The sequence below is a fragment of the Conger conger genome, chromosome 13, assembly GCF_963514075.1.
Source record: "Conger conger chromosome 13, fConCon1.1, whole genome shotgun sequence".
In the NCBI taxonomy this organism is placed as follows: Eukaryota; Metazoa; Chordata; class Actinopteri; order Anguilliformes; family Congridae; genus Conger; species Conger conger.
The window spans coordinates 42,118,044-42,143,297 of NC_083772.1; the positions used below are offsets into that span (position 1 = coordinate 42,118,044).

At 43.7% G+C, this 25,254-nt stretch overlaps 2 protein-coding genes across 2 annotated transcripts in view; both read right to left on the reverse strand.

Moving 5' to 3' along the window:
* Nucleotides 1–10,470, reverse strand: part of LOC133107573 (uncharacterized) — a 41,847-nt gene extending 31,377 nt beyond the window's left edge. The window contains exons 1-6 of the mRNA XM_061216566.1: nt 9,268–10,470; nt 8,285–8,380; nt 7,815–8,048; nt 7,498–7,657; nt 7,269–7,319; nt 6,065–6,585 (exon numbers count right to left, since the gene is read on the reverse strand). Coding sequence (XP_061072550.1) covers nt 6,065–6,585; nt 7,269–7,319; nt 7,498–7,657; nt 7,815–8,048; nt 8,285–8,380; nt 9,268–9,858 — 1,653 coding nt within the window. The 5' untranslated portion in view covers nt 9,859–10,470. The remainder of the gene's footprint in view (nt 1–6,064; nt 6,586–7,268; nt 7,320–7,497; nt 7,658–7,814; nt 8,049–8,284; nt 8,381–9,267) is intronic.
* An 8,972-nt stretch (nt 10,471–19,442) lies between these two features.
* Nucleotides 19,443–24,394, reverse strand: LOC133108055 (tripartite motif-containing protein 16-like). Its single transcript, XM_061217466.1, has 6 exons — nt 23,792–24,394; nt 21,730–21,825; nt 21,256–21,489; nt 20,930–21,089; nt 20,701–20,751; nt 19,443–20,093 (listed from the first exon to the last, which is right to left on the reverse strand). The coding sequence occupies exons 1-6, from the start codon at nt 24,392–24,394 to the stop codon at nt 19,564–19,566; spliced, it is 1,674 nt and encodes a 557-aa protein (XP_061073450.1). The 3' UTR covers nt 19,443–19,563.
* Nucleotides 24,395–25,254: the final 860 nt, after the last annotated feature.

Below are 25,254 nucleotides of genomic sequence, written 5' to 3' on the forward strand. Positions count from 1 at the left end.
ACGCTCACACTGACTGACACTTTTGTTTGTTTCTCATAAATTACGTAACAGAGAGAGTGGGAGTAACTTCCTCGTTCTGCTCATAGCTGCAGCAGGTGTGGAGCTGGATGGAGACCAGGCTGAAGAGCAAGAGCAGAGTAGAGATTTACTCATAAATGTCACACAAACACAGGCCTGCATGCGACAGGGTGATGAGTGTTTGTTCACTTACCAAGCAATTTATCCACAGCTGAGTTATATGGGCATTTTTCAAGTCATAGTCCATGAAATGTTGTTCAGCATTTAGTCTAATGCAGGGATGGGCAAGGCGGCCCGTATCTGTTTCTGGATTTTAGACCAACTTCGGCTCCTCATTTCTTAAAAAGCCCAATAATTTACAGTTCTGTGCAAAAGTCTTTGGCACTTTTATAACATTCTGTAGAGATAAGATTATTTAAAAAAGAATTCAATGAAAGGTCCTAAATGAATGTACCATACATTATTCATACAATTTTAATAATTTGGCAGATATAATGTAATATAATGCCACCTGCAGGTCAGTGTGTAGAAGGGCTTATAGATAAAGCAAACTGTGAATTCGCAGCTGCAAATATGTTGATTCCCATTCAGGGAGAAAATAGGGGGCTGAGGGGTGTGAACAGAGCTGCCACAGAGAGCTGACTTGACTTAATTTCCTACTTTATCATTGTCAACTTTGTTGAGGAAATGAGAACTATGTGAAAATGTGAGATTCCTCAATCCAGCAGTTCTAACAGCCAAAATACCTTTGTTTAATGTTCAACTTCAGCACTCTGAACACTGAACACAAATGCATGAACAATTAAAAGATTTCACTGTCAATGTAAAATATATTTAGTGGATTTAATGTTAGAATTATTTGCAAAGGTATCACATATCAATTCAACCACTTCATTCATTGCTAGGCAGAGCAACCCTTTTCAATCAACCTCTATCAAAATGTACAACTAGATTCAAATAAGTTACAACTATTCAAATATGAATTGTACGAGTGTCCAGATACTTGCCGACTGCACTGTAACTGTGCTGTATGTTAGATTTAACCAAATAAATCTTATGAAACAGAAATTGCAGATAATACAGTGCACTTGATTTTTGTTACATATTCAGTAACTTTTCAAAAGACAACAATCCCACTGTTCCCAATTTACTCAGTACCTCTCCCATTATATCCAGTATCAGAGCTGCTGTAAGAGATCCAGTTCTTACCTGTTTCTCAGTCCTTTCTACTACAGCTGAGACACTATCATGGCCTTTGTGTTCATCGATCACACAGCAGACAGATGCACTGCTGATCGGTACGACAGTAAATCTCCAACAGTTTTTTATGTTGAGGGCAAATATTGTCCTGCAGATGTCCAGTAGCATTGATGATATTATGTGTGTTTCCTGGGTTGAGCTCATTGTGAAGTTTGAGGTGAGTTTCACAGTAAGATGCTAAACAAACCAGACAGGACTTGACGGCTTTGCGCTTTCTCCCAGTGCAGACATCACACACAAAGTCTCCAGGTATATGGGCATTTTTCAAGTCATAGTCCATGAAATGTTGTTCAGCATTTAGTCTAATGCAGGGATGGGCAAGGTGGGCCGTATCTGTTTCTGGATTTTAGACCAACTTCGGCTCCTCATTTCTTAAAAAGAAAATGTAGAGCGAACACCTCACCTTGGAGCCAGACTCCAGCAACACCAAAGACATCTTGGTCATCACAGACCACTTTACAAAATATGCAGTAGCCATTCCCACCTCGAACCAAAAGGCCCGGACCGTTGCCAAATGCCTATGGGACCAATTCATCATCCATTATGGAATTCCAGAAAGACTCCACAGCGATCAAGGTTGTAGGGGAAATTCCCAGGCGAGATGACGTTTTGCAAACAACCTTTCCCGTTTAAAAGAACGCAATAACAAAGCACCGAGAATGCATCACACCAATGTGAGAATACACTCTAGATTTTAGCAGACAGGGTGTCTATCCTTATACCATTACACATCCTAAGTTATCACATGAATACATTACGGTGAAAGCCAATCATCTTCATACAGTGTTTCAGTACTTTTCCATCACGCGTTGTACTCCTGGGCCTACATCTGCTCTTTAAGTCATATAACATTTGTTTTGCAATTGACACACTGCTACGGTAACTACAAAGCTTACATTTATCATCTGTTTTTCCTCCTATGCTGGTTAAGGAGGAACTGACCTTGGGTTCGCTTTCTCCTCATTCTTTTCTGTCATAACAAGCACCTGAGCGCACCCAACGATGGGAGAGTGTTCTGCCTCATCTCCTGAAGCTGTGGCCGAGCACTCACCCCTCCCTTACATTTTTTCTGGTTATCTGTCACAAGCACAATTTATTCTTTTAAGCAGTTATATGCATTGTACATATCTGGATACATATATCCTATGTTACATTGTACTACATTATATTTTTCTCCCACACCCCCTCCTCAGGTACCGGAATCAAGCCACCACAAACAACCAGGACACAGGGATAAAGTAAGCTGAGTCTTTATGACAATTTTTAATAAAAACAGTTCATACATGCACACATTACCACACACTGCATCTCAACCCACTACCACACACTGCACCTCAACCCACTACCACACACTGCACCTCAACCCACTACCACACACTGCACCTCAACCCACTACCACAAACTGCACCTCAACCCACTACCACACACTGCACCTCAACCCACTCCCACACACTGCACCTCAACCCACCACCACACACTGCACCTCAACCCACTACTACAAACTGCACCTCAACCTCATACCACACACTGCACCTCAACCCACTCCCACACACTGCACCTCAACCCACCACCACACACTGCACCTCAACCCACTACCACACACTGCACCTCAACCCATTACCACACACTGCACCTCAACCCACCACCACACACTGCACATCAACCCACTACCACACACTGTACCTCAACCCACTACCACACACTGCACCTCAACCCACCACCACACACTGCACCTCAATCCACTACCACACACTGCACCTCAACCCACTACCACACACTGCACCTCAGCCCACTACCACACACTGCACCCCAACCCACCACCACACACTGCACCTCAACCCACAACCACACACTGAACCTCAACCCACTACCACACACTGCACCTCAACCCACTACCACACACTGCACCTCAACCCACTACCACACACTGCACCTCAACCCACTACCACACACTGCACCTCAACCCACCACCACACACTGCACCTCAACCCACTACCACACACTGAACCTCAATCCACATCCACACACTGAACCTCAACCCACTACCACACACTGCACCCCAACCCACTACCACACACTACACCTCAACCCACTACCACACAGTGCACCTCAACCCACTACCACACACTGAACCTCAATCCACAACCACACACTGAACCTCAACCCACAACCACACACTGAACCTCAACCCACTACCACGCAGTGCACCTCAACCCACTACCAGACACTGCACCTCAACCCACAACCACACACTGAACCTCAACCCACTACCACACACTGCACCTCAACCCACTACCACACACTGCACCTCAACCCACTACCCCACACTGGTCAGTACCCCCCGTGCTCCACACTCACTCCTCTCTGTGCTCACAATCAGACCCTCTCCTGAGCCTGCCCACACTCCACCACCCCAGGGGGACCAACGCACCTGGGAGAGAGGAGTCCACACACTCACACACGTGCACACAAACAAAAATACAAGGATGGCACACGGGTCCACATCCCAAAAAGAAAATCTAAACAGAAAGAAACCCCAGGCAGGGAATGCTCCTCTTTCCTGCCGTCTGGAACCGCCATGGTCGAACGCTGTGGGGTTCTGTATCCTCTGGTCAGGGGAACAGGGCCGCACTGTGGAGAGGAGAAGGCACAGCACCAATTACCCCAGTGTGGACTGGGCAGAGCAGGACACACTCACGCTTGCGTTTGCCCAGCGGGGCTCGCCAGCTGCCTGCCATTCATAGCCACCTTTCATGACATAAACAGCAGCTGATGAATGTTTTTGTTTTGTAGCATTTTATTGTGGTCTAATCTACGAGTGAAATGGTTCTGGTTTGTAGGGTGAATTAGCTATTGAGAAAGATGAGCCTTGGTAACTGGTGGTGTAAACTGGGGAAAAAAATCCTGCATACACACCGGCCCTCCAGAACTGCAGTTAATCCTGTATACACACCAGCCCTCCAGAACTGCAGTTAATCCTACATTGTGTTCACAATTGTTAAATAATGGTATTAGGTTTAAAACAAAAAACAAAAAATAGGCACTAAATTGTTTGCCATGCAAGTAAGGTAGAAGAAGTTTTTCACTGTAAAATAATAATGAAAGTGATTGAAAGCATAGTTTCAATATTTTAGCGATCTTGAATGATGTGCAGTCATATAATGCCACCTGCAGGTCAATGTGTAGAAGGGCTTATAGATAAAGGAACCGTGTGAAGTCGCGGCTCCAAACATGTTGATTCCCATTCAGGGAGAAAATAGGGGGCTGAGGGGTGTGAACAGAGCTGTCACATAGAGCTGACTTGCCTTAATTTCTTACTTTATTATTGTGTACTTTGGTGAGGAAATGAGAACTTTGTAAAATATGTTATATTCCCGAATCAAGCAGTCCTAACAGCTAAAACACCATCGTTTAATGTTCAACTTCAGCACTCTGAATACTGAACACAAATACATGAACAGTTAAAAGATTTCACTAATTTCAGAACATTCTTCAAAACTCTACACTTTTTTCAGTTGCATGGACACAATATACATAAACCAAAAATGATTTGATCACTGAACCAAATCACTTGTTCACAATGACACAACTTAACATTCAAAGTATTAGCATTTCAAAATGAAATACACACTTTACATTTGAAAATACTGTCTTTTCATTCATTACAATGATCTAACTTCCAATGTATCCAACTACTCAATATGATAAGTAACTGTAAAATTACTCCTCAATCATAGTTTTATGGAAACAGATTACTTGTCACAACATTTCATGTTTAGATCATGAATGTTTTAGGATAAATAAATCGATTGACACCAATTATTGGAACAGGATTTTACAACATTATCATTGAATGCAATATTGCATCACCATCTTTTGTTGCAGGGATTTTCAACCTTTTTTGACACCCATGTTTGAGCTGGTGGTCAAATGACTGATGATTGATTTTACATTGTGGTAAGAGCAGGAGTAAGGATGTGTATCCACCTGCTGCAACATAACAACAACATGGAACACACCCGCCCTCCAGGACTGGAGTTAATCCTGGATACACACCGGCCCTCTAGGACTGAAGGTTTTCTGGACAACCAAGCAACAACATCTAAAACACACCAGCACACCACCAATATCTCAAAAGGTGTGCTTGCAGGAATATGTAAAGGACTGAAGTCAAAAACAACAGAGTGCATGGAGCTTGTGCTTTTAGTAGAAGGCACACTCCCGCATTGTGTGTGTGTTGCTCATGTAGCCTTTATATTTCAGGGATTATCAAACATTTTATCTTCACATGTCTGAGAACATAACCATCCATCGTAGAGCATGCCACTGATTGTAAGACTTTTATTTCATAAATGAATGTAATGCACAACTGCACAGTTTGAGTTAAAAAGAGTCAAGAGTCACATTTTACTACAATCCTGATCAAAAAGGAAATAGTTATGTTGAGTTATGTTAATCATTCCACAGCAGAAATCACAGAAATTAAGCAAAACTCCAGTCAGTGCTATTCTAACTAATATCAAAGAAATTCAAACAAAAAAGAGGTGAAATTAATGGAATTAATCAATTCTTCATGTTACAAATTCAGGTAATGAAAAATATGCTTCTGTTTTTAACATTGTGATAAAGAATGAATGTTTCTGAAAGAATATAAGATCTTACATTTTATTTAGTTCATGAATTTCAATGATAAAATTACATTCCTGTTACATTATTTTTATGGTATTGGTATGAATTTCCCTTTTTGATTTGATGACTGCTGATTGAGAATTTCTCCCCCTCATGCGAGATCACACAGTTTAACAGAGGATCCATGAGAAAACCAAAACCCAGGATAGAGGGGCTGAGTGAATGTGGTCTGGACTCTGTGCAGGAGGGTCATGGTGTCAGAGACACTGTAGAAGGACAGAGTTCCTGCCCTGTGATCCAGGTACACTCCGATTCTGGAGGGTGAAACAGGGATTTCAGTGTCCTTGTTATTGTGCCAGAAAGAGTACATGGAGGAAGAGCAGGCCAGTCTCCAGGACTTGTGATTACATCCCAGTGCACAGTCCACACCCTTTCCTTTCCTGCTGATGTGTTTATATGACACTGCTATTGACACTGTATCAATCCCACTCCACTCAGCCTCCCAGTAACAGCGTCCAGACACACCCTCTTTGCACAACACTTGGGCTTTTCCCTCAAATCTCTCTGGATGATAAGGATATGACTGGATCTCATTCGCAAAGGTCACCTCTCTGTTCCCCTCAGACAGATGGAGGCATTTATTTGCTGTGTTGGGGTCCAATGTGAGCTGACAGGAATCTGATGGAGGAGACGGTTAAGATTTAATATGAGGACAAGTCCATCTAATGTCTGGGTGTAATTCATTCAACAACACTATACGACGTGATTTAAATTTTTACATACATTTGTTTGCATGTGCATTTCTGAATGTTTCCATAGAAACAGAAACAAAATGATTGAGTAGGAGACCTCAACAATATTTGTGTAATTTTTGTAATTTTCTATTTTTGTATTCATATTTTAGAGTAATATGAAAATACAATCTTTCTTTCTAAAAAGAATGTGTGAGTGTACATGTGTGTATGTGTGAGTGTGTGCTTGTATGAGCATGTGTGTGTGTGTATGTGTGTACGTGTGAGTATGTGTGTGTGTGTGGATGTGAGTATGTGTGTGTGTGTGGTTGTGAGTATGTGTGTGTGTAGGCGGCCTGTAGCGTAGTGGTTAAGGTAAATGACAGGGACATGCAAGGTCGGTGGGTCTATCCCCGGTGTAGCCACAATAAGATCCGCCCTTAACCCTGCATTGCTCCAGGGGAGGATTGTCTCCTGCTTAGTCTAATCAACTGTACGTAGCTCTGGATAAGAGCGTCTGCCAAATGCCAATAATATAATATAATGTGTGTTCATATGTGCTTGTATGAGCGTATGTGTGTGTATGTGTGTGTGTGTGAGTGTGTGTCTCAGCTGAGAGTGAGCACTCACACTGTAAGAAATCCTCTCTGGTCCTGGGCTCTACAGTATGGGCTTCTTTCACTGCAGAGACAGAGTGGGAGAAAAGCACAGAAATTAAGAATGATGAAGACGATGGAGGAGAACGTTTAGACTGAGATGGATTTCAAATATTACCGAGTATTAACAGCGTAACTGACAATTACTTTTGTATGGTATACAAACTGGAAAAAAAGATTTTTCTCTTTAAATGTTTAACCACCTGATTCAGCAATGTTGGCCAGTTCCACCTTGCAGACGTCCTCAAGTTGATCTTTGAGTCCAGAGACCGATTTCCTCACAGCCTCAAAAGAGAGATGCGGACTGACAGTGATGCTGGTTAAGTCTCCAGGTTCAGGGGAGACACAGAGAGACTGACAACTCTGTGGAATAGACATACAGACAGACAGACATCCAGACAGAGAACAGAGTTCATACAGATTCCTCTGTCGATACCTGGAACAGATCTTTGTAGGAACACACATCACCATGTATGTACAGTGTACACAGTGCAGACTGTCAGAGAGCCAGTGATGGTACCTGGAGGAAATGGATGTGATCCTCTGTGTGTGAAAGCTGCTCCAGCTCAGCGTCTCTCCTCCTCAGCTCAGCAATCTCCTGCTCCAGTTGCTCCAGGAGTCCTTCAGCCCGACTCACTTCAGCCTTCTCCTGATCTCTGATCAGCTCTTTCACCTCAGAGCACCTTCTCTCAATGGAGCGGATCATCTCAGTAAAGATCCTCTCACTGTCCTCCACTGCTGTCTGTGCAGAGCGCTGTTAGGAGACACAGAGAGAGGAGGGCTGTACATTTTAATTAGGCCTATCAACTCTTAGTGGGACCCCAGACAGCCTGTTTCCCACAGTGTGGCTCTGTGGGATTGAGCCCCACAGGGCTGGAAAGTGGCCCAACACTGGGGTCCTCACTGGCTGACTGGAGGAGAGCCCTGACTGAGCCCTGAAATGGCTCTTCCAGCAGCCAGCTGTTGTCTTCTCCTCTGGTCAGTACCCACCTTGATTGACTGCACAGCCTGCCTCAGATCCTGCAGCTCCTTCTCTCTCTCCTGGAGTCTCTGCTGGAATTCACTCTGTGTCGCCCCCAGCTGCTTCTGTAGATAGATAGATTTCTCACATCATTGTATATTGCGTTCACAACTGTGAAATAATGGCATCATGTTTAAAACAAAAAACAAAGAATAGGCACTAAATTGTATGACATGCAAGTAAGGTAGAAGAAGTTTTTCACGGTAAAATAATAATGAAAGTGATTGAAAGCATAGTTTAAATATTTATGAGATCTTGAATGATATGCAGTAATATAATGCCACCTGCAGGTCAACGTGCAGAAGGGCTTATAGATAAAGCAGCTGTGTGAAGTCGCGGCTCCAAACATGTTGATTGAGCTGAGGGGTGTGAACAGAGCTGTCAGAGGGAGCTTCCTTGACTTAATTTCCTACTTTATCATTGGGGACTTTGTTGAGGAAATGAGAACTATGTGAAATATGTGAGATTCCTCAATCCAGCAGTACCTTGGTTTAATGTTCAACTTCAGCACTCTGAATACTGAACACAAATGCATGAACAGTTAAAAGATTTCACTATCAATGTAAAATATATTTAGTGGATTTAATGTGATAATTATTTACAAAGGTATCAAATATCAATTCAACCACTTAATTCATTGCTAGGCAGAGCAACCATTTTCAATCATCCTCTCTCAAAATGTACAACTAGATTCAAATAAGTTACAACTATTAAAATATGAATTGTACAAGTGTCCAGATACTTGCCGACTGCACTGTAACTGTGCTGTATGTTAGATTTTACCAAATAAATCTTATGAAACAGAAATTGCAGATAATACAGTGCACTTGGTTTTTGTTACATAATATAAATGTTACTTCAGTAACTTTTCAAAAGACAACAATCCCACTGTTACTCAGTTCCTCTCCCATTATTCAAGTATCAGAGCTGCCATAAGAGATCCAGTTCTTACCTGTTTCTCAGTCCTTTCTACTGCAGCTGAGACACTATCATGGCCTCTGTGTTCATCGATCAAACACAGCAGACAGATGCACTGCTGATCGGTACGACAGTAAATCTCCAACAGTTTTTTATGTTGAGGGCAAATATTGTCCTGCAGATGTCCAGTAGCATTGATGATATTATGTGTTTTTCCTGAGTTGAGCTCATTGTGAAGTTTGAGGTGAGTTTCACAGTAAGATGCTAAACAAAGCAGACAGGACTTGACGGCTTTGCACTTTCTCCCAGTGCAGACATCACACACCACGTCTCCAGGTCCAGCGTAACAGAGAGCAGAAGGAGCAGCTTGGAGACCTGTCTTCTTCAGTTTCTCAACAACTTCAGCCAGCATAGTGTTTCTGCTCAGAACAGGCCTCGGAGTGAAGGTCGTTCTGCACTGGGGACAGCTGTAGACACCAGTATGATCATCTTGATTCCAGCAGCCCTTAATACAGCCCCGACAGTAACTGTGTCCACAGGGAATAGTCACTGGATCTTTAAGCAAATCCAGACAGATCACACAGCTGAACTGTTCATGATCCAGTAAAATTCCACCTTCAGCCATTTCACTGCTCACACTGACTGACGCTCACACTGACTGACACTTTTGTTTTGTTTCTCATAAATTGCGTAACAGAGAGAGTGGGAGTAACTTCCTCGTTCTGCTCATAGCTGCAGCAGGTGTGGAGCAGGATGGAGGCCAGGCTGAAGAGCAAGAGCAGAGTAGAGATTTACTCACTTTACTAGAGATTTACCTTTCCTTTCTAAAACTATAGAACGAGCCGCTTCTACTCAACTTTCTTCTTTCTTTTCTAACAACAACCTGCTAGACCCCCATCAGTCTGGCTTCAGATCGGGCCACTCGACAGAGACTGCGCTCCTCTCCGTCAGTGAGTCACTCCATGCCTCACGAGCAGCCTCCCTCTCCTCTGTCCTCATTCTCCTAGATCTCTCTGCTGCCTTCGACACTGTGGATCACTCCATCCTCCTGTCTGCCCTGTCAGCAACGGGCATCTGTGGCACAGCCCTGGACTGGATTGAGTCCTACCTCTCTGGTCGCTCCTTCCAGGTTGCCTGGGCTGGTTCGGTATCGACACCTCGGCCCCTCGCCACAGGAGTTCCCCAGGGCTCAGTCCTAGGCCCGCTTCTTTTTTCTCTTTCCACTCGCTCCCTTGGCCCTGTGATCACTGCGCATGGGCTATCCTACCACTGCTACGCGGACGATACCCAACTCTTCGTCTCATTCCCACCGTCTGATACGCAGCCCGTATCTCTGCTTGCCTGAGGGACATCCAGAGCTGGATGGACAACCACCATCTAAAGCTCAACCCAGGCAAGACTGAAATGATATTCATCCCTGCTAAAACCTCTCCCCATCTGGATCTCTCCATTTCCCTCGGGGATACCACACTCACGTCATCACCCAGTGCACGGAACCTCGGCGTGGTGATGGACAGCAGACTGTCCCTTTCCGAGAACATTGCGGCGGTGACCCGGTCTTGCAGGTTCTTACATACAGAGAATCCGCCCCTTTCTCACCCCCTACTCGACCCAGCTCCTGGTCCAAGCGATGGTTCTGTCCCGCCTGGACTACTGCAATTCCCTCTTGGCTGGCCTCCCAGCGTCCGCCATCAGACCCCTCCAACTCATCCAGAATGCAGCAGTTTGTCTGGTCTTCAACCTTCCCAAATACTCACGTCACCCCCCTGCTTACTTCCCCACTGGCTGCCTGTCATGGCTCGCATCAAATTCAAAACATTGGTGCTAGCCTTCCAAGCAGTTAAAGGGTCTTCCCCAGCTTATCTACAAAAAAATCATCAGACCCTACACCCCTGCCAGACCTCTTCGTTCAGCCTCCACAGGCCGCTTGGCACCTCCCCCTCTCCGAACCTCCACCTCACGCTCAGGACTACTGTCTGTTCTGGCTCCACGGTGGTGGAACGAACTCCCCGTTGAGGTCAGAACTGTAGAATCTCTCCCCACCTTCAAGCGCAAGCTGAAGACACACCTCTTCAAGCAGCACCTCTCCCCATCCCTCCCTACCTCCCTGTGAACCTTAATTGTTGTCTCTGTGACTTGCTTTGTGTATCGGTATTTTTAGTTGGCTAGGTAAGCAGTGTTTGGCTCGTTAAGTTTGGTCAGTTTTGCTTTGTTGTTTGTTTGTTTATTTGTTAGTTAAAAAAAAATAAAAAATTTCAAATAGGCCCTGGTCCTTATCGTTGTTGTACAGGTAGCAGTTGAAATTGTACTTCCCTCTAGGGTCTTTCAGCGCACTTATCCCTGGTTATGTGTATGCACTTTGTTGTACGTCGCTCTGGATAAGAGTGTCTGCCAAATGCCATTAATGTAATGTAATGTAAATTGAGGGTCTATCCCAACAAAATCGAAGTTGGTGATCGTTGAAACAGACTACTAGTTTTCCCCCCCGGGAGAGTTTCCCAGGAAGTTGAACTTTAACGTGGAGTTAGATTCTAAGATTATTCGTTCAGTGTGTGGCCGTGGAAGACACGCACGCACAGGACACCAGATGGCGAGCCTCACCCAAGGAATTCTTACCTACAAGGATTGAAAAGATATCTCAGTGACCGGATCACCTGCATACGGTTTGACCTACCAAAATAGGCTACTGCTAATCACTGTTGCAGTAGAATTGTGGATTTTTCTCATTCTCAGAGTGGGACAAATGGAACTGAGATACTGAACTGAACTTGAACTAAAAGGATTATTGTTCTTGAGTGTGACATTGCATTTACATTGGAGAGTTAAATTAGCAATGTTGTACTATATTGACATTTGAGTTGAATGGTGGATTTTGATTGTATTTCTCCTGTGAAGATAATACTTTAAATGGTCAATTAACCTAAAAAGGGGTATTTAAAGGATACTTACCTGTTCACCTGAAACCAAGAAAAGAGTTAACTCAGAAAGGGAAAAAAGCTAAAATAAATGGGTTTAACCTGTTAAATGTAGGCTATTAATATAGACTGGTCTTAAGAAACTATCTAGTTGATAAAAACTAATTTGAGAACAAAACCTAAAATAACCTATTCTAAGTAAGGAAAGGGATAAACAAGGAGGGTGAAAGGGTCACTTACCTGCCTTATTGTGAATATTTTGTATATGTGTATTGTATTATCAGTTCTGTTGTTTAGTAAACTGCCGGCTTGTTCATTCCAAATCTCTAGTCCCTGGTCTACTATTTTATTGACTCAACTACTCCTTCGAGCCTAGAACTGGTCCAGTGGCTTATAGCTGTCTGTACAGTGTCACAAGTGCTGCATAAATTTGGCGAGCCAGCCAGGAGTGGTTCAGATCAATATAGACCAGAGACCTTGAATGGTGTCTAGAGATGGAAGTAGTTCAGACGAGCAGTGTAAAAATCCCTAACTCAGTTATAGTTAGTGGTATAATTGGCGCTGAAGCTGATGAGGAACTATATGACTTCCTTAAGCGATACGGCGCCATTCAAAGAACAATCCCAGGAGACACCTCTGAGCCAGACAGAGAAATGATCGTAGAGTATGAATATGGTACAGCTGTACAGGCACTCTCACCTTTGTTGCCATACAAGCTTTACACTCAGACTCAAACTGACACCGGTTACCACATTAGGGCCTTAGCCAGTGCCTACGTACCTGTAGCTAGCAAAACGGCTACACAGACTTACCTCTTCGAGGTAAGGGAGATAGCAAAACAGACTGGTGAGGACCTTGCAACTGTCCTCAAAGGAGAACTCTCCGCCGTCAGTGAAGCTGTCGACCTGGATAACTCTGAAACCCCAAACAAACACGTGGGAGTGAACTCACCTGATATACCAGAGCAACATGTTCAGCCAGAGTGTAACTGGTCTCCACCACCAGCACCCTGCAAAGAGAAGACACAGCCTGCTCTAAAACTTTTCGATGTCAATCCACCTGAAGTACAGAAAGTAATAGTCGAGCACATAGTAAGAAATGAAGACTCTGCTATGCATGTATATGCATCCCTTAGACTCAGACCCTTCTCTGGGCATTGCCCCTGACCCAACAATGAAGTGGATTATGAGACATGGCGTTCTAATGTGGAACTTCTTCTTAAAGACACAAAACAGTCAGATCTACACAAGTCACGGAAACTCCTTGAAAGCCTTTCGTCTCCCGCTATTGACATGGTGAAGCACCTGACACCTGAATCCCCTCTAAATGTGTATTTGGAGATCCTGGATTCCGCTTTTAGTACTGTCGAAGTTGGAGATGACCTCTTTGCAAAATACCTTAACACAATGCAGGATAATGGTGAGAAACCCTCAGCTTACCTTCAACGGCTGCAAGTGATGCTGAACACCACCTTCAGGAGGGCAGGCGTGGCTACAAGCGACCTTTGCCGGCAACTTTTAAGACAGTTTGTTGCTGGGACAACACCTTAATATCTGAACTGCTGCTAGAACAAAGAAAACAGAACCCACCTACCTTTGCAGAATTTCTCCTGTTACTCCGCACAGCAGAAGACAAGCAGACCTCCGAAGCATCCCGCATGAAGCAGTATCTCCATGCCTCAAAGCCGAAAGTGTCATCCCATTATCAAGGCATTTGCGTGCAGTGTGAAGAATGCACCCCATCACAATCGACTCCTGATTCCAAATCTGAAATCCAAAATCTAAAAAGACAAATAGCTGATTTACAATCCCAGCTCACATGAATCACACAGAAAGGCAGCAGAAAGAGTCTAACCAAACCAGCTGCCAAACTAGAAGCTCCCAAGTCAGCGAGTCTTCAGCTGACACATCACAAAAGCTGCAGTCTCGTGGCCGAGATGTAAAGAGCAACACAAGCAATAGACCAAAACCCTGGTATTGCTTCAGATGTGGAGAGGATGGACATATCAAACCCCAGTGTGACAGTGAACCAAACCCCTCTCTGGTAGCTTCAAAAAGGAAGCTGCTAAGAGAAAAGCAGCAAGCATGGGATACTGAAAACAGCACCTCAAAGCCTGACTATTTAAACTAGAGTCAGTTCCTGCTGAGGGGCAAGCAGGGACTGGAACACAGACAAAATGTCCCAAACAGAAGTGGCACACCTCCCATATGTTTTCAGCCTCTCACACCAAAGAGCAGTCAGTAACCCTGCCAAAAGGACTAGTTGGAGCTAGGTGCACTGCACAAGTGACCAGAGGTGACAAAGGTTGCAGCTGCTTATTAGATACAGGCTCTCAAGTCACAACAATCCCCAATTCCTTCTACCAAGAGAACCTGTCTCATCTACCTATCCACTCATTGAACAACCTGCTTGAAGTGGAGGGAGCTAATGGTCAGGATGTCCCTTACCTTGGCTATGTTGAAGCTACCATCAAGTTCTGTATGAGCACATTCGGGGTAGACATTGAGGTGCCCACACTAGCCCTGATCGTGCCTGATATGCGCTCCTCTCTGTCATCAGTGTTGATAGGCACCAACGCTTTGGATGTTCTTTATGAGCAGTATGTAGACGTTGCACCTCAGAACTACCAGTTTCTGCCTTACGGCTACAAAGTTGTCTTAAAAACCCTTGGAGTCAGACAAAGACAGTCTGTTGATTCCAGTATGGGAGAAGTGAAACTGCACAGCAGAGACTCTGAGACTATTGCTGCTGGTCAAATCAAAGTCCTTGAAGGATCAGTGAGCTGCAGAAATACAAACACTGGGAAGTGGGTGACGGTAGAGTCACCAAAGTCAGCTTCCTTACCAGGTGGCATACTGGTCACAGATGGCCTAGCAAATCTGCTACCTAAGCTATCTCTCCGCATTCCAGTCATTCTTAAGAACGAGTCAGGCCATGATATCACTCTGTCCCAGAAAGCTGTGATAGCAGAGATACATGCCATCAAGAGTGTTCAGTCCCTCAGATCTCTTGGCTCAGACCCCTCAACAAAACCTGACTACAAATCGAAACTCAAGTTTGACTTTGGGAACTCTCCAGTACCCAGTGAGTGGAAAGAGAGGATAACGGAAAAATTGATCTCCATGCCAGAAGTGTTTGCACAGCATGATCTTGACTTTGGTCGCACTGATAAAATAAAACACCACATAAACCTCAGTCACGAGACACCATTCAAACACAGGGCAAGACCTATACACCCTCAGGACATAGAAGCTGTGCGTAATCATATCCAGCAACTTCTTGATGCAGAAGTCATCTGTGAATCCGAATCACCTTTCTCCTCGCCAATTGTAGTCGTCAGGAAGAAGAATGGTGATGTCAGACTCTGACTGTGAAGCCACTCAACGCACTCACTGCTAACAACAGTTAACAAAAAGACACTTGTTGGAATCTGAACATCCATCCATCCATCCATTATCTGAACCCGCTTATCCTGATCAGGGTCGCAGGGGGGCTGGAGCCTGTCCCAGCATACATTGGGTGAAAGGCAGGAATACACCCTGGACAGGTCACCAGTCCATCGCAGGGCACACACACCATTCACTCACACACTCATACACTCATACCTACGGGCAATTTAGACTCTCCAATCAGCCTAACCTGCATGTCTTTGGACTGTGGGAGGAAACCGGAGTACCCGGAGGAAACCCACACAGACACGGGGAGAACATGCAAACTCCGCACAGAGAGGCCCCGGCCGATGGGGATTCGAACCCAGGACCTCCTTGCTGTGAGGCAGCAGTGCTACCCACTGCACCATCCATGCCGCCTCGGAATCTGAACATGCAGATCTGAATGAAAGCACCATCAAAGCCATCTGCGAGAAGCACTTAGTTCATGAACTGATCAATAATCATTCCGGGGAAACATCGCCCAGCGCCACCTTGGTTGTGTCACTTGCCCGCCATCCAAAGGCTATCCCCGAAAGCTTTAAGAGGAGGATCAGCTTGGTGGCTTACCTGTCATTCCCCTACTCACGCCAGCTGAAATGAGAAACAAGCAAAGAGCTGATACCTGCATTCGTGAAGTACTTAAACATATGTAGTCAGGAGAAAAACCTCCACCATCTCTCAGAGTCTTGGATGATGTCTTGTATCGAAAGCGACAAGAGGGTGCACAAACTCACTCCCAGCTTGTGCTGCCTGAAGACCTGAGACCCTTAGTCTTGAAGAGTCTTCATGATGACATGGGCCACATGGGTGTGGAGCGAACACTTGACCTTGTTCGGAAGCGATTCTATTGGCCCAAAATGTCAGTTGAGGTGGAGGCTAAAATCAAAACCTGCAACCGCTGTATACGACGTAAAGTCCCACCAGAGAAAGCTGCACCACTTGTGAACATCACAGCCACACAACCTCTCAAGCTTGTGTGCATGGACTTCCTCACCTTGGAGCCAGACTCCAGCAACACCAAAGACATCTTGGTCATCACAGACCACTTTACAAAATATGCAGTAGCCATTCCCACCTCGAACCAAAATGCCCAGACCGTTGCCAAATGCCTATGGGACCAATTCATCATCCATTATGGAATTCCAGAAAGACTCCACAGCGATCAAGGTTGTAGCCCCCTTACATTTTTGCTGGTCATCTGTCACAAGCACAATTTATTCTTTTAAGCAGTTTTCTAACTATATTCATTGTACATATCTGGATACATATATCCTAGGTTACATTGTACTACATTATATTTTTCTCCCACACCCCCTCCTCAGGTACCGGAATCAAGCCACCACAAACAACCAGGACACAGGGATAAAATAAGCTGAGTCTTTTTGGCCATTTTTAATGAAAACAGGGTTCACATCCCAAAAAGAAAATCTAAACAGAAAGAAACCCCAGGCAGGGAATGCTCCTCTTTCCTGCCGTCTGGAACCGCCATGGTTGAACGCTGTGGGGTTCTGTATCCTCCGGTCAGGGGAACAGGGCCGCACTATGGAGAGGAGAAGGCACAGCACCAATTACCCCAGTGTGGACTGGGCAGAACAGGACACACTCACGCTTGCGTTTGCCCAGCGGGGCTCGCCAGCTGCCTGCCATTTATAGCCACGTTTCGTGATATAACAGCAGCTGATGAATGTTTTTGTTTTGTAGCATTTCATTGTGGTCTAATTTACGAGTGAACTGGTTCTGGTTTGTAGGGCGAATTAGCTATTGAGAACAATGAGCCTTGGTAACTGGTGGTGTAAACTGGGTAAAAAAATCCTGCATACACACTGGCCCTCCAGAACTGCAGTTAATCCTACATTGTGTTCACAATTGTTAAATAATGGTATTTGGTTTAAAACAAAAAACAAAAAATAGGCACTAAATTGTTTGCCATGCAAGTAAGGTGGAAGAAGTTTTTCACTGTAAAATAATAATGAAAGTGATTGAAAGCATAGTTTCAATATTTAAGCGATCTTGAATGATGTGCAGTCATATAATTCCACCTGCAGGTCAGTGTGTAGAAGGGTTTATAGATAAAGGAACTGTGTGAAGTCGCGGCTCCAAACATGTTGATTCCCATTCAGGGAGAAAATAGGGGGCTGAGGGGTGTGAACAGAGCTGTCAGAGAGAGCTGACTTGCCTTAATTTCTTACTTTATCATTGTGGACTTTGTTGAGGAAATGAGAACTATGTAAAATATGTTATATTCCCGAATCAAGCAGTCCTAACAGCTAAAACACCATCGTTTAATGTTCAACTTCAGCACTCTGAATACTGAACACAAATACATGAACAGTTAAAAGATTTCACTAATTTCAGAACATTCTTCAAAACTCTAAACACTTTTTTCTGTTGCATGGATACAATATACATAAATCAAAAATGATTTGATCACTGAACCAAATCACTTGTTCACAATGACACAACTTAACATTCAAAGTATTAGCATTTCAAAATGAAATACACACTTTACAATTGAAAATACTGTCTTTTCATTCATTACAATGCATCTAACTACCAATGTATCCAACTACTCAAAATGATAAGTAACTGTAACATTACTCCTAAAGCATAGTTTTATGGAAACAGATTACTTGTCACAACATTCCATGTTTAGATCATGAATGTTTTAGGATAAATAAATCGATTGACACCAATTATTGGAACGGGATTTTACCACATTATCATTGAATGTAATATTGCATCACCATCTTTTGTCGCAGGGATTTTCAACCTTTTTTGACACGCATGTTTGAGCTGGTGGACTGATGATTGATTTTACATTGTGGTAAGAGCAGGAGTAAGGATGTGTATCCACCTGCAACAACATAACAACAACATGGAACACACCGCCCTCCAGGACTGGAGTTAAACCTGCATACACACCCGCCCTCCAGGACTGGAGGTTTTCTGGACAACCAAGCAACAACATCTAAAACCCACCAGCACACCACCGATATCTCAAAAGGTGTGCTTGCAAGAATATTTAAAGGACTGAAGTCAAAAACAACTGAGTGCATGGAGCATGTGCTTTTAGTAGAAGGCACACTCCCGCATTGTGTGTGTGTTGCTCATGTAGCCTTTATATTTCAGGGATTATCAATCATTTTATCTTCACATGTCTGAGAACATAACCATCCACCGTAGAGCATGCCACTGATTGTAAGATTTTTATTTCAGAAATGAATGTAATGCACAACTGCACAGTTTGAGTTAAAAAGAGTCAGTCACACTTTAGTACAATCCACAGCAAACATCACAGAAATAAGGCAAAACTCCAGTCAGTGCTAACTAATATCAAAGAAATTCACAGAAAAAAGAGGCGAAATGAATGGAATTAATCAATTCTTCATGTTACAAATTCAGGTCATGAAAACTCCAAAGAATGTCTGCTTCTGTTTTTAACATTGTGATAAAGAATCATTTTTTCTGAAAGAATATAAGGTCAGGCGGCACGGATGGTGCAGTGGGTAGCACTGCCGCCTCACAGCAAGGAGGTCCTGGGTTCGAATCCCCGTCGGCCGGGGCCTCTCTGTGCGGAGTTTGCATGTTCTCCCCGTGTCTGCGTGGGTTTCCTCCGGGTACTCCGGTTTCCTCCCACAGTCCAAAGACATGCAGGTTAGGCTGATTGGAGAGTCTAAATTGCCCGTAGGTATGAGTGTGTGAGTGAATGGTGTGTGTGCCCTGCGATAGACTGGCGACCTGTCCAGGGTGTATTCCTGCCTTTCGCCCAATGTATGCTGGGATAGGCTCCAGCCCCCTGCGACCCTGATCAGGATAAGCGGGTTCAGATAATGGATGGATGGATGGATGGAATATAAGGTCTTACATTTTATTTAGTTCATGAATTTCAATTATAAAATGACATTTACTGTTACATTATTTTTATGGTATTGGTATGAATTACCCTTTTTGATTTGATGACTGCTGAATAAGAATTTCTCCCCCTCATGCCAGATCACACAGTTTTAAAGAGGTTCGAGAATAAATCCCAAACCCAGGATAGAGGGGCTGAGTGAATGTGGTCTGGACTCTGTGAAGGAGGGTCATGGTGTCAGAGACACTGTAGAAGGACAGAGTTCCTGCCCTCTGATCCAGGTACACCCCGATTCTGGAGGAGGGTGGAACAGGGATTTCAGTGCCCTTGTTATTGTGCCAGAAAGAGTACCTGGAGGGAGAGCAGTCTAGTCTCCAGGACTTGTCATTACATCCCAGTGTACAGTCCACACCCTTTCCCTTCCTGCTGATGTGTTTATATGACACTGCTATTGACACTGTATTACTCCCACTCCACTCAGCCTCCCAGTAACAGCATCCAGACACCCCCTCTCTGCACAGCACTTGGGCTTTTCCCTCAAATCTCTCTGGATGATCAGGATATGACTGGATCTCTTTCACACGGGTCACCTGTCTGTTCCCCTTAGAGAGATGGAGGCATTTATTCACTGTGTTGGGGTCCAATGTGAACTGACAGGAATCTGATGGAGGAGGAGGTTAAGATTTAATATGAGGACAAGTCCATCTAATGTCTGGGTGTAATTCAATCTACAACGCTATACAGCGTGATATAAGTTTTTCCATATGTTTGTTTGCATGTGTGTTTTTGAATGTTTCTGTGGAAACGCAAGTAGGAGACCTTGACGATATTTTTTGCAATTTTTGTAAATTTCTATTTTTGTATTTTTATTTTGGAGTAATATGAAAATACAATCTTTCTTTAATGTGTGCATGTACATGTGTGCTTGGGTTTGCATGTGCATGCGTGTGTGTGTGTGTGTATGTGCTTGCGTGAGCATGTCTGTGTGTGTGTTTGTGTTTGTGTGTGCACGTGTGTGTGTGTGTGTGTGTGCACTTGCATGAGCATGTCTGTGTGTGAGTGTGTATGTATGTGTGCACTTGTCCGAATGTGTGTGTGTGAGCGTGTGTGTGTGTGAGTGTGTGAGTGTGTGTCTTCATATGTGCTTGTGTGAGCGTATATGTGTGTGTGTGTGTGTGAGTGTGAGTATTTGTGTGTGTGTGTGTGTGTGTGTGAGTGTGGGTGAGTATGTGTGTGAGTGTGTGTCTCAGCTGAGAGTGAGCACTCACACTGTAAGAAATCCTCTCTGGTCCTGGGCTCTACAGTATAGGCTTCTTTCACTGCAGAGACAGAGTGGGAGAAAAGCACAGAAATTAAGAATGATGAGGAGGATGAAGGATAATATTTAGACTGAGATGGATAGCAAATATTACCGAGTGCTAACGGCGTAACTGACTGTAACTTTTCCGTGGAATACAAACTGGAAAAAATGATTTTTCTCCTTAAATGTTTCACAACCTGATTCAGAAATGTTGGCCAGTTCCACCTTGCAGATATCCTCAAGTCGATCTTTCAGTCCAGAGACAGATTTCCTCACAGCCTCAAAAGAGACGTGTGGACTGACAGTGATGCTGGGTAAGTCTCCAAGTTCAGGAGGGACACAGAGAGACTGACAGCTCTGTGGAATAGACATACAGACAGACAGACAGACATACACACAGAGAACAGAGTTCATACAGATTCCTCTGTCGATGCCTGGAACAGATCTTTGTAAAGTAGGAACACACATCACCATGTATGTACAGTGTACACAGTGCAGACTGTCAGAGAGCCAGTGATGGTACCTGGAGGAAATGGATGTGATTCTCTCTGTGTGAAAGCTGCTCCAGCTCAGCGTCTCTCCTCCTCAGCTCAGCAATCTCCTGCTCCAGTCGCTCCAGGAGTCCTTCAGCCCGACTCACTTCAGCCTTCTCCTGATCTCTGATCAGCTCTTTCACCTCAGAGCACCTTCTCTCAATGGAGCGGATCATCTCAGTAAAGATCCTCTCACTGTTCTCCACTGCTGTGTGTGCAGAGCGCTGTTCGGAGACACAGAGAGAGGAGGGCTGTACATTTTAATTAGGCCTTTCACTCTGCTCTTAGTGGGTCCCCAGACAGCCTGTTTCCCACAGTGTGGCTCAGTGGGATTGATCCCCACAGGGCTGGAAAGTGGCCCAACACTGGGCTCCTCACTGGCTGACTGGAGGAGAGCCCTGACTGAGCCCTGAAATGGCTCTTCCAGCAGCCAGCTGTTGTCTTCTCCTCTGGTCAGTACCCACCTTGAGTGACTGCACAGCCTGTCTCAGATCCTGCAGCTCCTTCTCTCTCTCCTGGAGTCTCTGCCGAAATTGACTCTGTGTTGCCCCCAGCTGCTTCTGTGGATAGATTGATTTCTCACATCATTGTATATTGCGTTCACAATAGTTAAATAATGGTTAAATACATGCAAGTATGTAGAAGTTTTTCACGATAAAATAATAATGGAAGTGATTGAAAGCATAGTTCCAATATTTATGCGATCTTGAATGATACGCAGTATTATATATTAATTATTCTAATTATTGAACAATACACAGTAATATAATGCCACCTGCAGGTCAGTGTGTAGAAGGGCTTATAGATAAAGCAACTGTGTGAAGTCGTGGCTCCAAACATGTTGATTCCCATTCAGGGAGAAAATAGTGGGCTGAGGGGTGTGAACAGAGCTATCAGAGAGAGCTGACTTGCCTTAATTTCCCACTTTATCATTGTGGACTTTGTTGAGGAAATGAGAACTATGTAAAATATGTAAGAATCCTGAATCACAGCAGTTCTACAGGCAAAATACTTTTGTTGAAGTGGTTGAATTGATATATGATACCTTTTAAATAATTATCACATTAAATCCACTAAATATATTTTACATTTATAGTGAAATCTTTTAACTGTTGATGCTTTTACGTTCAATGCTGTTGGTGCTGAAGTTGAACATTAATTCATTGCTAGGCAGAGCAACCCTTTTCAATCAACCTCTATCAAAATGTACAACTAGATTCAAATAAGTAACAACTATTCAAATATGAATTGTACGAGTGTCCAGATACTTTCGGACTGCACTGTAACTGTAGGGGAGACCGGGGCTTGTTGTCACATGGGTAAGTTGTCACACTGTTAATATTTTCACAACCAGAGGGCGCTACTTAAAAGTGGAATACTAGTTTTGTGCCTCTATATGGTCTGAGGCCATATCCTCTCTGGGAAAACTAGAGCACACTGTAAAGTGAGGTGAGCACATATTTCCCATTTTTCACATTGAAAAGTAAAAAATATCAACTTGATGTTTTGTAATAATCTTCTTCTAGTTAAAAATCTTAACAATTATACATTTCCACTTGTTTGAGAAGAGAATACTAACTTTAGCTAGTGTCCTGCTTTAAGCTAATTTTAAGATATTGCTAACATTAGCAAACATGGCAGTTTGGGACAACTGACAACATGACAAAAATGAAAGGCAAAAAAATAGTTGAAAACAGGCGAGGGGGTCAAAAATCCAGAAAATCAAAAGGCTAAAGTACAGAAGGGCGAAGGCAAAAAATCGAAATCAGAAAACAAAGCAGAATGCCAAAAAACCAGAAAAGCAGAAAGGCAAATAAAACAAGGCAGGTCAGGGCAGGGCAGGCTCGGAAATCAAAAGGCAAAGGGGTGTCTATCAAGAATCTCAAGAATTAGGCTTACAAGGACAATCTGACAAGGAACAATTCAAGGAACAATTCAGAGACTGAGGTTTAAATACATGAGGGAAGGTAACAATCTAGGTGGGGCTGGGGAAAAGGTGGGCTAAACAAATAGACAACAGGTGGGGAAACATAATGGAGTAGTAACATAATCATAGAGGGGAGACGAAAACGCGGACTGGATGCACGTAACCAATATGTAAAACATACGGCTCCGGGTTAGGGAGTAGACATTTGCATAGCTTGAAGACGTAGTGATAGTTAGAGACAGGTGCGAACACTTCGCTGAAACTAATCGAGTAATCAGGGATAGCATAGGGAGGCGGAGTTATAGAACAGTACAGAAATACTAAGAGATTGCGTAGCAATAACAGGGGAAGACAAATGAGAACTGTAATGGAAAACACTAACCAATGATCTATGAAAAATGAATAATTAACAAGAATAAACATGAATACATACAGGACAAATACAGAAACATTACATCATGTGCACTTTGTTTTTGTTACATGATATGAACGTTAACTTTAAACTTTTTAAAAGACAACAATCCCACTGTTCCCAATTAACTCAGTACCTCTGCCATTACATCCAGTATCAGAGCTGCCATAAGAGAATCAGTTCTTACCTCAGTTCTTACCTGTTGCTCAGTCCTTTCTACTGCAACTGAGACACTATCATGGCCTCTGTGTTCGTTGAATACACACAGCAGACAGATGCACTGCTGATCGGTACGACAGTAAATCTCCAACAGTTTTTTATGTTGAGGGCAAATATTGTCCTGCAGATGTCCAGTAGCATTGACGATATTATGTGTGTTTCCTGGGTTGAGCTCATTGTGAAGTTTGAGGTGAGTTTCACAGTAAGATGCCAAACAAACCAGACAGGACTTGACGGCTTTGCGCTTTCTCCCAGTGCAGACATCACACGCCACGTCTCCAGGTCCAGCGTAACAGAGAGCAGAAGCAGCAGCTTGGAGACCTGTTTTCTTCAGTTTCTCCACGACGTCAGCCAGCATAGTGTTTCTGCCAAGAACAGGCCTCGGAGTGAAGGTCGTTCTGCACTGGGGACAGCTGTAGACACCAGTATGATCATCTTGATTCCAGCAGCCCTTAATACAGCCCCTACAGTAACTGTGTCCACAGGGAATCGTCACTGGATCCTTCAGCAGATCCAGACAGATCGCACAGCTGAACTCGTCCTGATCCAGTAAAATTCCACCTTCAGCCATTTCACTGCTCACACTGACTGACACTTTAGTTTTGTTTGTCCTAAATTGCGTAACAGAGAGAGTGGGAGTAACTTCCTGGTTCTGCTCACAGAGCTGGATGGAGGCCAGGCTGAAGAGCAAGAGCAGAGTAGAGATTTACTCATAAATATCACACAAACACAGGCCTGCATGTGACAGGGTGATGGGTGTTTGGTCACTGACCAAGCAATTTATCCACAGCTGAGTTATATGGGCATTTTCCAAGTCATAGTCCATGAAATGTTGTTCTGCATTTAGTCTAATGCAGGGATGGACAAGGTGGCCCGTATCTGTTTGTGGATTTTAGACCAACTTCGGCTCCTCATTACTTAATGAGCCCAATAATTTACAGTACTGTGCAAAAGTCATAGGCACCTATATAACATTCTGTACAGATAAGATTATTTTAAAAAGAATTCAATGAAAGGTCCTAAATGGAAGTACTATACATTTTTCATTACATTTTTATAATTTGGCAGAATAGTTAAAAACTGAATGAAATCAATATATTTTGTGACCACCCTTTGCCGTTAAAACTGCATCACTTCTCTGAGATATAGAACTGCAGGACAGCGTTGGCTAAGAGAATCAGCAGGGAGGTTGTTCCAAGCATGTTGGAGAACTTGCCACGGTTCTTCTGCAGACTTTGGTTCTGACCTTGCTTCTTATCTCAGACAGCCTTGATCAAGTTTTAATGTAAAAAGTAGTAAATTGCTTACAGTAATATGCTACTTTTTAAAATTAAATTCCAAAATGTCTGTGTAGAATTAAATATTTTGGAAAATTAATATTTGGAAATCTCAAATGTGTTCTTTAATAGACAAGTTTCCGGAGCATTTCCG

What these genes read in the sequence shown, in the direction of transcription:
- LOC133108055 (XM_061217466.1), bottom strand. Translation starts at nt 24,394, where the DNA reads ATGGCTGAAGGTGGAATTTTACTGGATCAGGACGAGTTCAGCTGTGCG. An exon ending in ATCACATCCATTTCCTCCAG is followed by an intron (nt 21,090 to 21,255) that starts GTACCATCACTG and finishes TCTATTCCACAG; the next exon opens with AGCTGTCAGTCTCTCTGTGT. An exon ending in GGCCAACATTTCTGAATCAG is followed by an intron (nt 20,752 to 20,929) that starts GTTGTGAAACAT and finishes CTGTCTCTGCAG; the next exon opens with TGAAAGAAGCCTATACTGTA.